Source organism: Salarias fasciatus, chromosome 3 (assembly GCF_902148845.1).
Source record: "Salarias fasciatus chromosome 3, fSalaFa1.1, whole genome shotgun sequence".
Classification (NCBI taxonomy): Eukaryota; Metazoa; Chordata; class Actinopteri; order Blenniiformes; family Blenniidae; genus Salarias; species Salarias fasciatus.
This window is the reverse complement of record NC_043747.1, coordinates 10,591,712-10,603,363: the sequence shown is the minus strand read 5'-3', so window position 1 is coordinate 10,603,363 and position 11,652 is coordinate 10,591,712. Positions and strand designations below refer to the sequence as shown.

At 43.0% G+C, this 11,652-nt stretch overlaps 1 protein-coding gene across 1 annotated transcript; it reads right to left on the bottom strand.

Annotated features, from left to right (window-relative positions):
• Nucleotides 1–429: 429 nt before the first annotated feature.
• dthd1 (death domain containing 1) lies at nucleotides 430–11,116 on the bottom strand. Its single transcript, XM_030088422.1, has 10 exons — nucleotides 10,810–11,116; nucleotides 9,389–9,851; nucleotides 7,826–8,156; nucleotides 6,931–7,110; nucleotides 6,168–6,415; nucleotides 5,937–6,092; nucleotides 1,981–2,270; nucleotides 1,124–1,377; nucleotides 983–1,040; nucleotides 430–862 (listed from the first exon to the last, which is right to left on the bottom strand). The coding sequence occupies exons 1-10, from the start codon at nucleotides 11,114–11,116 to the stop codon at nucleotides 558–560; spliced, it is 2,592 nt and encodes an 863-aa protein (XP_029944282.1). The 3' UTR covers nucleotides 430–557.
• Between the last annotated feature and the right edge of the window lie 536 nt (nucleotides 11,117–11,652).

Sequence of the window (11,652 nt, the reverse complement as noted above, 5' to 3'; positions counted from 1 at the left end):
ATCTGAGAGTGTTTTTTGCAATAAAAATAGCATCAAATGTAACATTTTATTCATACCTTTTAATTGTTATTATTTACTCATAGATTTTCATGCCATTTTCAGACCTAATTAAGTATAAATGTTAGCACCATGTGACCTCTCCTGGTCTAGACACTCCAAAAGGGTCACAGTCTGAATAACAGCAGTAAAACAGGAAAAAAAAACCTATAATTTCTTTCTTCCTTCAACTACTTGATAAAATGTCTTCATTAAGCCTGTCAAACATATCACATCAGCCCTGCAGCTCCACTCATTCAGGCTGGAGTTCTTCAGAAAGCTGTGATTCAGCTCGATCTGATGCTGACCTCTTGTGGATCTCATGAAGCAGTACAGCCAACTCAACCTGCCTCTTTATAGATTCATTCAGATCCCAGCTGAGCGTCGGTGACGTACGACAGAGAGTCACTCTGTAACATGTGGTCCTGACTGTGGGATCATACACAGATAGAACATGTAATCTCGATCTTAGTCCACCACCACCAACTCTTTGGACGCCATTTAACCCACAGTGTGAGCTGTTAGCGCGGGCTCTGCCCGGCGCCCGCGGCCTGTCTCAGCAGCAGTTCCCGGGCCAGATCCGGCCTGCCGCTCTTGGCCAGGCAGCGAGCGAGCTGCGAGGCCTTAGGCTGGTGGGGGATGGCGGGCAGCCCCCGCCTCCACGTGGCCAGCATGTGGAACGCCCGGGAGGACGGGCCGTCCCCGGCCCGCAGCTTCGCCATCTGGGCGGCGCTTCGCCGGAGACGCAGGGAGGCGACCAGCAGGGGGAGCTCCTCCTCCGACAGCTCGCCAGACAACCACTGAAGAAGAGAGTCCGACAAGGAATCTGCTCGAGAGACGATTGAGAGCTTTTAGAAGACAAACTAACACACCCAAAACTATTGATTCTACTTCTTATAACTTTAGAATTCTTTTTATTTTTTGAATAAAGACTTTTTTCACCAACCTGAGTCTTCGCACATCTTCACCCGAGCTGTGATTGGCTGATTTGTCTTTCTCGCCTTCTGCAATCAGACAGACTCGCCGTGTGAAGACAAAGCTTTAATCCGGAGTGAATATTTGCTGAATTTTCTTTCAAATCCTTCACCTTCGGCAGGGTCAGCGAGAGCTTGCAGACGGGTTCCCCCAGGAGTTTTGTGTCTTTCAGGGCGGCTTCGTCCCCTCGCCACTCCAGCTGACCTCTGGTGACCTTGTGAAACAGGAGCGTGCCCTTGTAGTGCGGCGAGCTGTAGTTTCCAAAGGGGTCCACCTCGGTCAGCTGCAGCAGGAGGTGATTCTTCCTCTGGCTGTGGAAGGTGAGTCGCTGGAGTGCAGACTTGTTTTTGTCATCTTGAGCACAAACTGTAAAAACAAAAACAAAAAAAAGTGATCAGTTTCTCACTTGTTTAAATCAATGCCATTTTGTATACAGCAAACAGAGAGGGAGTCAAAGTTTGCCTTTAGGGCTTTAAAAAGTTAAGTGTCATCGGAGTCCTGTCCAAACAACAGACCTTGTCACTGTGAATAAACACACGGTAGATTCGGATCTCATGGAAAGAACATCACTCAAGCAGTAATTAAAGTGTCAACACAAACATACCTGTGATCACACTGCTTTGTGTTCCCTGCCTGTGCAAACATATCATTAATCCCCTCTATAGCGGAGCCCGAGGGCCCCTTTCATGGAGCCGCCAGCTGCAGGAACACAAACCTGTTTGTCACATATTTGGAACTTTGACTTCTGGTACAGTCAGTCCTTTGTTGGTTTTCACTGTCGCTTCTAAACCGAGTAAAGACTAAACACTGGATTTCTGGCTTTTTCCTCTTTTCTTTTTCTGTGTAAAGAACTATTTTTAACTCAAAACAGTTACAACACATCACTTTTCAAACACAAATCAAATTTTTTTCTTGTAGGATTGGGAGATACTCTGGAATCAGATGGATCTGGATACAGGATCTCGGTACCCTTGGAGGTGATGTTGCCACTGAAACGGAGCAGCAGCTGATCGGCCTCGCGCATGCAGACCTCCGGCGAGGTTTCCGCCGGGCCGCTGTAGCCCTGAGCCCGCAGTCGGCTCAGCTCCCAGCCGAGGTCTCTGCTGGGCAGGGCGGCCACCAGGACGGCGTGGGGCTCGTCCTGCCGCCGCTGCAGGACCACGGTCACGCTGTGGCAGCACACCGCCTCCTCCAGCTCCTCCGCCAGGGAGGCGAGCACACCGGGGGGCAGAGGGCCGAGGAGACGCACCACCAGCAGTCTAACGGGGAACACAGGAAGTAGGAAGATGAACTGACTGCTGAACATGGAAATAAATGTACTTAAGCTTGAATAAGGAATAAAAGTCTTTTGAAGTAAAAAGGTTTACAGACCACAAGTAATGAGAATCTGTCCATTTAGCCACTAATGCTCAGACATTAGTTTTGAAACAGGTTAAAAGAGTAGAAAGTCCAACGAGGTGTTTATTTTCTGCTTATCAAATGATTTCCGAATAGTTTCCATGTAACATACTACGTTTGTTCTGTCACTAATTCCTGGAATTCAAAGAATTTAACCTCTTTTTATCCTTCCTGCCTTTCTTAAACCCCTGATGTAAAGAAAGCCTTTCACTAAGCCTGGCTGTAAGTTGTGGTGTTCCACATTTCTCTCTCTCTCTTTAAATCACGTAAGACTTCACATGTCTGAATGGAAAGCAGATCTGATCTCAAGCAGTCCGAAAGAACAGGAGGAGCAGCCACAGCAGCGGTGAGCGCTGTGAGGTGAGTTATTCCATTTATATTACATCTTTAGTTTGAACCAAAGGGCAATATTAAAGCAGGTTGATATTTAAGAGTTAACACTACAGAGAGGAAGTCGTCATTCAACTAAACAGACTTACTTTTTGCTTAGGGGCTTGATTGCAATGTTAGGAGACTTTACAACAAACTGTTTTACTCAGCTTTTCGGTCATGACGTAATACGTGACGTCTGACAGCCAGAAACACTTTTAAAAACAGGCTCAAGACTCATCTTTTATTAATACTATAATAAAGAATAAATACTGTTTTACATTCTGAGCATGCTGAACATCTACATTTTTTGCTTTTATATAGTATTTATTTCTTGGTCACATGTGATATAAATTCATGGATGCTGGTTTTTTTGTTGTTGTTGTTTTCTGCTAAATTTATTCATTAATCAATGTATTTATTTATTTTCGCTACAGACCTTCGATCAAAGCTGTCCATGTTGACAATTTCACCCAAACTAATTGTCCACAAGTAAGAAAACTTTACTTTTAATCCCCATTTACATAACACATAGTTTTTACATGTTTAATTTCATTCACACTGCAACAACCTCAGTTCAGTGGCTTCAAACACTGTTGTCATGTAAGCAGACATCGAAAACGCAACAAAACTTTTCTGTTTTATTTTATTTTTTTATTCCTGCTAATCTTCCTGGCCGCCCGTTGACCAGGGGCAATGTCTTCTACCTCTTCTACATGGTCGGGGGACTCCTGATGACGGTGACCGCCGGCGGTCAGTGTGTGGACGCGGCTCTGAGGACAGCGCAGAAGCCCGAGAATCTCCGGCGTCTGTCCAACGCGCTCATCAGACTCATCTTGAGGAACAGCAAAAATGTAAAGTACAATCTAAACATATTGATTATAAGACACTGAAATGAGCAAGTATGTCTGTTGTCTTCTGCTTATGTACGTGTACTGCGTTCTAACGGTTTATTTCTCTGTTTCTGTCAGTCTAACTCTGTGGTCAAACACCAGCTGAAGAAGCTCTACTTCACTGAGAGGTTTGACACATTTCACTTCTTACGTCCAATCAAAAATGAACTTGAATGTTTTAAAATGACTTTCTGTGTACTTTCCAGCCTGAGCCATCTACTTGATCAAACAAGAACATCCCTGCAAGATACCTGTGCTTTCAACCTTTTATGTGGGTGTTTTTATTCCTTGGAAACAAATCCTGGGCCAACAACTACAAATTGGATATCAGGGCAAAGGTACAAAACTCATTATTTATAAGATTTCTAATTGTCTTGATTGCAGATTTGCATTGCTTTTACTGATAAAATATATATTTGATTTTGAGCAACTTGTGTAATAATGGTCATTAACGGTACATTTCCACATACTCAGTGACTATTTACAGTATTTGATGGTTAAATTAAATCATTAAAGTTCCAGTTACATTCACTTTTGAATTATTTTTCAAATTTTTCAGAGAATCTGAAACGTATTACAAGGACAAATGAGACAAATAAGTGAACTGTTTAACAGAGGCTTCAAAATGTGCAGTCTGCTTATCAACTCGCCTGCATTGTGTGAGAAGGCTTCCTTCTGCTGTGTGGTTAGAGGCTGGATTTACTACATCCTCCTGTGTGGTGGGAGCAGGAAGTCTGTGCTGGTGCTGTGCATTCAGGGCAGCGGGGTGAAGACACACACTTACTCCAGCCCGCTGCAGTGGCTGATCCACTTCAACACGGAGACGCGCACGCAGGGAGACGTGGTGAGAGACACCAGGCCGTTCCAGCCCACTTCACGTCTGTCTGAAGAATACCGAGTTGATGCTTTATTACTTGTTTTTCAGGCTTTTCTTTCACTTGGGCGAGAGCCAGAGCACATCAGGAGGGGATCGGATGTAAATGATGCTGCAAATGAGCGCGGCCCGTCGGGACTCACCCTGGCTTTGTCTGCACTGTCTGCGGTGCTGCTTTGGATTCTCCTGCCTAAATTAGCCGTTTGTGCTGTGATCTGTTTATTGTGGAAGGCATTCAAACAAATCTGAGTGCTGGAGACACAGAGAAGATTAAAATCAATATTTTCATCATGTCCCAGTTTATTCTTTTAACACAAGTAGATTTTGAATTTTTCCTTTTTATGTATGAGCAAATTAAAATGATTATTTTGATGTTACTTTTTGTTTATTCTTCTGCACCATCCCACTTATTTCACATCTCTACATTGCTTCTTTATCGATTACCTTGACCACCTGGATCTTACCTTCTGGATGTAATTGGCCTTTAGTTCTCCCACATCTTTGAAACAAGCACTCAAAAAGCCTGACATTTAAAATAAATTGTTTTCTGCTCGAAAGAAAACCACCCAGGCTTTTATGTCTAATGACGACGCAACTTCTCAATACTTTGATCCTGTTGTCTTGATTCCGATTCAACTCCTGCAAGGTTTCTAACAAGACAGAAAAAAACTGTGTTACATCTGCTCTTACTTAGCTTCAGGCAGCATTTCCTTTTTAGTTCCAGAGCTGAATTTGCCCTCCTAATAATCATCTACAAAGCACCACGGGGTCTTAGCTCTAAGTGCTGCGTGTCTGAGGCTCTGTTTGCAGAAACACTGCAGGAAAAATCTGTCAAGCTCCAGCTGAGAAATAAAACTTTCACCTTTTCCTCCAGCAAGTACATAATCAGAGCTTCAGTCTGTCAAAGTGTTTCCAAAGAATAAATCTCGAGAACCTTCGCTTTGAAAAATATCCAGAGTCTCAGTATTTAGTAAAGATTTTTAAGGTAAGTCACCCATTTTTTCCCGTCTTTTTCAAACTGATTATTGACAAATATTCAATTTTGAGCTAGATGCTGCTACGTTTTGCCATCTTGCTCAAACAAGCCATTTTCCTACTGTTGTATTTAATGCGAGTGCACAATGAACTGTGAAAAACATAGCATAAAGATAAAATTTTACTGAAATCAAGTCAGAAATTCCACAGACATTTAGATTTCTTGTGCTTGAACTGATCAATTAGGTGCGATTTTAGCCTGTTTAATGCTTTTCAAGATGCTTTATATTGCATAAATAGCACTAAGGGTGTTTATTCAAATTTCAAAATATAGATATATTTTAAAATAACTTTAATAAATGAACTTAAAAGAGGTTCGAATCACTGTTGTGGACACTTGTCTACACTTGGCATACCTGTCAAAGTTCTCCATCACGTCGAAGGACACCAGTCCATTCTGCTGGTTCTTGGCGGACACCTGATCCAGAACCCTCCACTGTTTCTCCACTGAGCCCAGCACAGCCAGAGACTCGTTGTACCTCTCCTTCGACTTCACCGAAGCAGCCGAGATCCTGTTCGTCACGTCAAATACATGTATTAAGCTCTGCAACAACTTGCACAAACACAAAAAGCCTTGTTTAACCCACCTTTTTCTGTTTGAAACTCGGTGATCCCACTGCAGGGAGGCACTGACGGGGAGGGAGTCTTGGTTTTCTTTTTGGCTCTTCCTCTTTTCAGGGTTGGGAGGGCACGGCAGCGTCACGGCGAGGGCCCTCCTGAGCGGCTGTGATCTGGGGTGGGTGAGGTAGAGCAGCGGGCTGGTAGACGCCACAGAACGATACTCGTCATTTCTGGATTTGACGGCAGTCAGGAGGACGGCCTCCACCGGCTGAATCTGAGACAGACGAGGAGACAGATGTTCTGAATGATTTAGACAGCCGTTTGGACCGAAATGCTGTGTGATGTGAAAACAGTTTTTTTTTTTCTCTCTCTCTGACACTTTAGTTTCGCCGAGAGCGTGTTGTTTTATCAAAGAGAGCTGTGCAGATTGGGAGTTGCAGGGTTTTTGACGTAAGATCAAGTAACAAACTGCCGCAGTGGAACTCTTTCACAAATGATTGGACTCGGTCGTCGATTTAAATATTGGCCACAGCTGTTCATTTCTCTCCCTCAGGGCGAACATCTGCGACAACCCAACTTTGTGAATCAGAACACTCGGTCTGTTTCTCCATCATTTCCTTGCCTTTTTTTGAACATTCCTCCTTTCTGTCTTTCTTTTTGTCATTATCATCATTTAATTTTCAAATTAGAGCATCTTGAGCAGATTCCAATTCCAAAGTTTTAATTGTTTAATGTATTTTTCGTAACTCCAGACGTGTCTTGGATTGAGTGATTCGAAGATGTCCGTACCATGGCTTGTGCCATCACAGGCACAGTGAAGGATCCTGGGAGGTAGTTGAGACAGATCCGAGGGTCCATGACGAGTCTGAGTGACAGACCCCTCCTTTGAACGGTGTAATTTTCCCGTTTTAGACAGGAGACCACGGCAAATAGACCCAGCGAGTACACCTTCACCTCTGCAAACGAGCCCTACCAGAGATAGAACATGGAGTCAACGATCTACATTGGACAGATGAATTTATCATTTTACTTACAGCTCTATATGAAACAGAAACCACAATTCAACAAGAACATGCTAATTCAGTAATTTTTCAGCAGTCATAATTATGGTAAAGTCTTTAAGGATACAGTATTCATCGCTTGCATCAGTATTGCACAATGTTGGCTGGTTGTTTTTCATTGAATTTACATTGTTGTCTTTGAAAAACTGTGCCTATGCTAACATTGAATATCCCCAATACCACACATTGTGGTGCAAAGATTTTGAGACTGGATAAGTGGCAATACGTTAACTATTCCATATTTTTGTTGAAGCGGGATTCTAAGCATGATTCAAAACCTGTTTATGGAAAAAAAACAAAACAAAAAAAACACAAGGCTCTGTGTGAGGTCCTGTGTTTGTTGTTGATTGCCAGTTCCGAATGATGGAATATTAATATGCAGATGATATATTTGGTTTTAGCAGAGTTTGTTTTAATGTTCCTTTAGAACCATTTGTGCATTACAGTTCATATTAGTCTGAAAACTGGACACGGAACTGATGAAATTGATTGAAGAATATGGTCCACATGTGACTTTGTGGGAAGATTTATATAACGAGTGCTCATCTTACTCAGCAGTCACTGACTCATGAAATACTGTAAAATCAGCTAAATGCCTCTGAAGATATTACAAATGATGTTACCTTCTGTCCTCCGTACAACCCCTCTGTTGTAACAGGACTGACGTAGCTAACCCTCCTCTCTTCGTCCATCATCTTCACGGCAACATCCCTGTAGTTTCCACGGTAACGAGCATGAAAAGGCACAATCACCGTCAGCGGAAAGTGAAAGGTGTTTCCATCCTGAACTTTGACTCGGATCACTCTGCTGACCAGCTCCTCCGAGTCGGTCACCATCAGGCAACTCAGACTGTCTGCAACTTCGCATCTCAGAGCTGCATGTGTGCCCGCAGGCACTTTGATGAAACACGCGTCTGGTACTCCGCAGTCGGCATCCTGCACCTGACCGGTGAGCCTGAAATAGAGATGTTAAAACCTGTACATTTTATGATAGAGGAAGACTCGATTGTCATTTATGTGAATCAAACTAACCTCAAAAGCAAACAGCAGATGCAGATTAAACCATTTTCATGAGGTCGTCTCAAAGACAGGTTTGTGATGTGTCGTGTGGGTCTATTCACCAAAATCTTAGAATTCCTTCAACTCAACAATGACTGGCTACTTTTCAGTCAGTCTCACATATAGGTGGATTTAGGTGTCTCCACATGAGTCCGTTGTTATTGGACAAACATTCCAAGAACACGAAACCAGCATTTCCAGACAGCCATACGTTGCTGACGTGATAGGCCCACCTCTCCTTTTCACTCACATGCACTAACAGTGCCAATGAAAAACACAAGAATGGTCGATTATAGGGTTGTTTTCATGCTACAGAAGCTTGTGAGCCTCTTTCAGCTTTTACAGCAAAATCTTCTGCTCCATCTCCATCACCTTGAGCAACAGCAGGAAACAAAGCACAGCATTTATATGCTTTACGTCTGTGTTTTTGGTGACCCTACAGAACCTCTAGGCCTAAAAATATCATTCTTGACCATATCTTATAGACAGACATTTCTTGAAGCAGTTTTACATACATAATAACACCACTTATCAAATGAATCCAATCTAGACAACGTGAATAAACCAGAGAGAGCAGCCAACACAGATCTCTGGCAAAGTGAGTCAACACTGCCATCTATTGTACGACAGATTCTCAAGTCAAATTTTCTGAACTGCAGAGGAACTTGGCAAAGTCAACCTTCTCCACACGTCTCCTCTCTGATCTGAATTTCCCCAGTTTGCTTGTCCGTTGGATGAATGTGTGTGTTTAACTGGCTGTAAATTGTGCCAAACAGCCGGCTGTACAGAAAAGGTCAAAATGTAAGTAAATTGCGATAATGAATTCCAGAGTTTGTCCAGGCTGACAGATTACCTCCGTGTAGGACTGGGAAGAGATAACTAATTACAATACTGTGTAATGTAATTTAAGTTGTATGTAAAAGTTGCAAGTCATCAAAGTTTACTTCAGTTGCACGCAACCCTTGTAAATATATAAAATAGAATAAATAAAAACAGAATGATACAACATGGTGTTGACTGCCATTATGGGTCAAATATACAATGGATGTTAAAGCCACTCTAAGTCGGACAGAATAGAAAAAGTCTGTGGATTCACTGTGGCAAACAGAAAAGATTTAGCTGCCTTACCCCACTGTAATCCAGTCACTTTTTGTCTCTTCTTTTTTCTCTTCTTTGCTCTCCTCGGTAATTCTCTCTTGGTCCTTTTCTGTCTCCTTCTCTAAATCAGCCTGAGGATGAATGGATTTCTCCAGAAAGTCCCTCAATTGACCTTTGGCTTGTAATTCTTTTCCACTATCTGCCGTATTATTGCAGCCAGAACTGCTGAATGTGGAATCCGGTGTTTGCTCAGTGTCAGGTGACATAGCTGTCCGTCTCCCATCACCTCCATCCTCATCCTCCTGTTCATCAGGTTCACTGTCAATGTTTTTTGTGTCTGCAGAATCCTGCAGTGGTGAACACACACCGGAGACCTCCTCTGTAAATGATTGGAGAACTGCTGCATCCAGCTTCATAATGATGAAGTGCAGCTTTTCCACGATGGACAAAAAATCCTCACCAACACATTGAAGGAGATCGCTGAGAGAAGATTCTGTAAAATCAAAACAAAGTAGCCATTTTACAGCAGTGCATTGCTGAACGCCTCTTTAAGGTTATTGATTATATTTGATTTTGCCTTATTCTTAAATTGCTTGACAAAGTACACAATCAAATAATACATAAAATGCTTATATTTCAATATAAACTGGAACTTAAGTCATGCTTCATATGGCCAGATGTTTTATGTCTTTGAAGATGTCAATAGTGTAATAAAAATCCACTTTGACCTGTAAGTTTTGAAGAACATGGTGATGGATAGCTGACCTTTCACAACGCCCTCATAATATTAAATTGTGTTTACATGTATATGGGGATGGTTTAGTATTAATTTAGACAGGTTAGTTGTAGTGTAACTACAAGGTAGCCACAGTATAATGGGCAGGTTTCCATGACTTGAGGTAGTTTTCGGGTGACAAGTGCCTAAGGACACAGTCGTAATGTTCGGCTGTGTGATGATGGTGGGATATTGGGCAGTTTCTCATCATCTACCGGTTCATGAGAGGGTGATTCTGACTGGGTGACTGACTTAGCAGCTGGGTAATGATGGAGTTGTGATGCTTAAAACTACCAGATCACAACAGAACAGTCACAGAGTGTACCAGCATGATAATGAGCAGATTTGAAGGTAGTCCCTGAACAACTATTACTCCACGACTGGACAGTTTTGGGAGAATGATTGAAGCCTGGTCATGGTGTGATAACAAGATCACCATGCAGTGCTGACTGAGGAGTTACTGATGAGAAATTGTGCACTGCCAGAGTCACAACACTGTCATTACATGGCGTTCACGTAATGTTCTCCATTTTCCAGAGGCTAATTTCCTTTCAGAGAGAGGAGAATACCTCAGAGTGGTGCGCGGATAATGCCGTGGCATCCTGATTATGGATTTCAAAATTTAAGCCCTCTTAAATGTCAGATGAATGGCTGCAAGATGAATACTGATGCATACCTGATGGAGATGGATCACCATCTGCTGGAGACGTCTGGAGCAGGGCGGCACACTCTCGGAGGGTTCCTCTCCAAACTGTGAGTCTATCTGAATGAACAGCATTCATCTCGCCCAGCACTCCCAGAAGCTTCTGCTTGCACTCTCTCTCCTCGAGGACACTTGTTTTCCTTTCATCCTTTCTTTTGTCCTCTGCATCGCTGAACATCTCTTCTTCTGTTTGACCTTTATCAACATCTCCGTGGCGTCTGACGTCTTCAAACTCCCGAGCAGCTTCAGCTGAAGGGATGAACTGAGCGTTCTCAGTCATTGTGCCATGAGGAGGCTTTCCTTCAACCCATCTGCTGATTGGCATGCAGATTTTTGGTCCATGCCGAGCTGGAAAATACAAAAGATGAAAGTTGGAAGCCTTGGATCTGGCAAGTTCTTTGGTTCCAATTTGCTCATGACAAATGCAGCTTATCTATATTAATCACAAATTGCAGTTTTCTAACAAGAAAGTTGCACGACTTGTGTACCTCTTTGAAGATTTGAAGCTCAAGCCCCCCCCTGGTTCACTGTGTCCTTGGCACTGGAGCGCTCCTGTGTACAGCTATCCCAGTTTACAGGAGCCAATCCTGGATTTATATGGCTGCCAGCAGTAAAACATGTTGTCAAGGCGACCCCTGGAGGCGTGGCAGCGGGGACAAAAGACGAGCCACACAACAAGAGATTCACAGCAAGACAGAGTGCTGTCCTCCGGACATCTCTTATTGTTCTGTCACTCATTTTACTGCCTGTACGTCCAGATAGTAAAAAGATGCGAGTACTTAAACTCCGTATAATCCACAGTTTAAAAATACACTG

Bases quoted from the DNA above. Each gene is read 5' to 3' on its own strand.
- dthd1 (XM_030088422.1), bottom strand. From the start codon at position 11,116: ATGACTGAGAACGCTCAGTTCATCCCTTCAGCTGAAGCTGCTCGGGAG. The intron at 7,111-7,825 runs GTAACATCATTT...TATCTCTGGTAG, and splicing joins GGTTGTACGGAGGACAGAAG to GGCTCGTTTGCAGAGGTGAA. The intron at 6,416-6,930 runs GTACGGACATCT...CGTCTGTCTCAG, and splicing joins CTGTGATGGCACAAGCCATG to ATTCAGCCGGTGGAGGCCGT.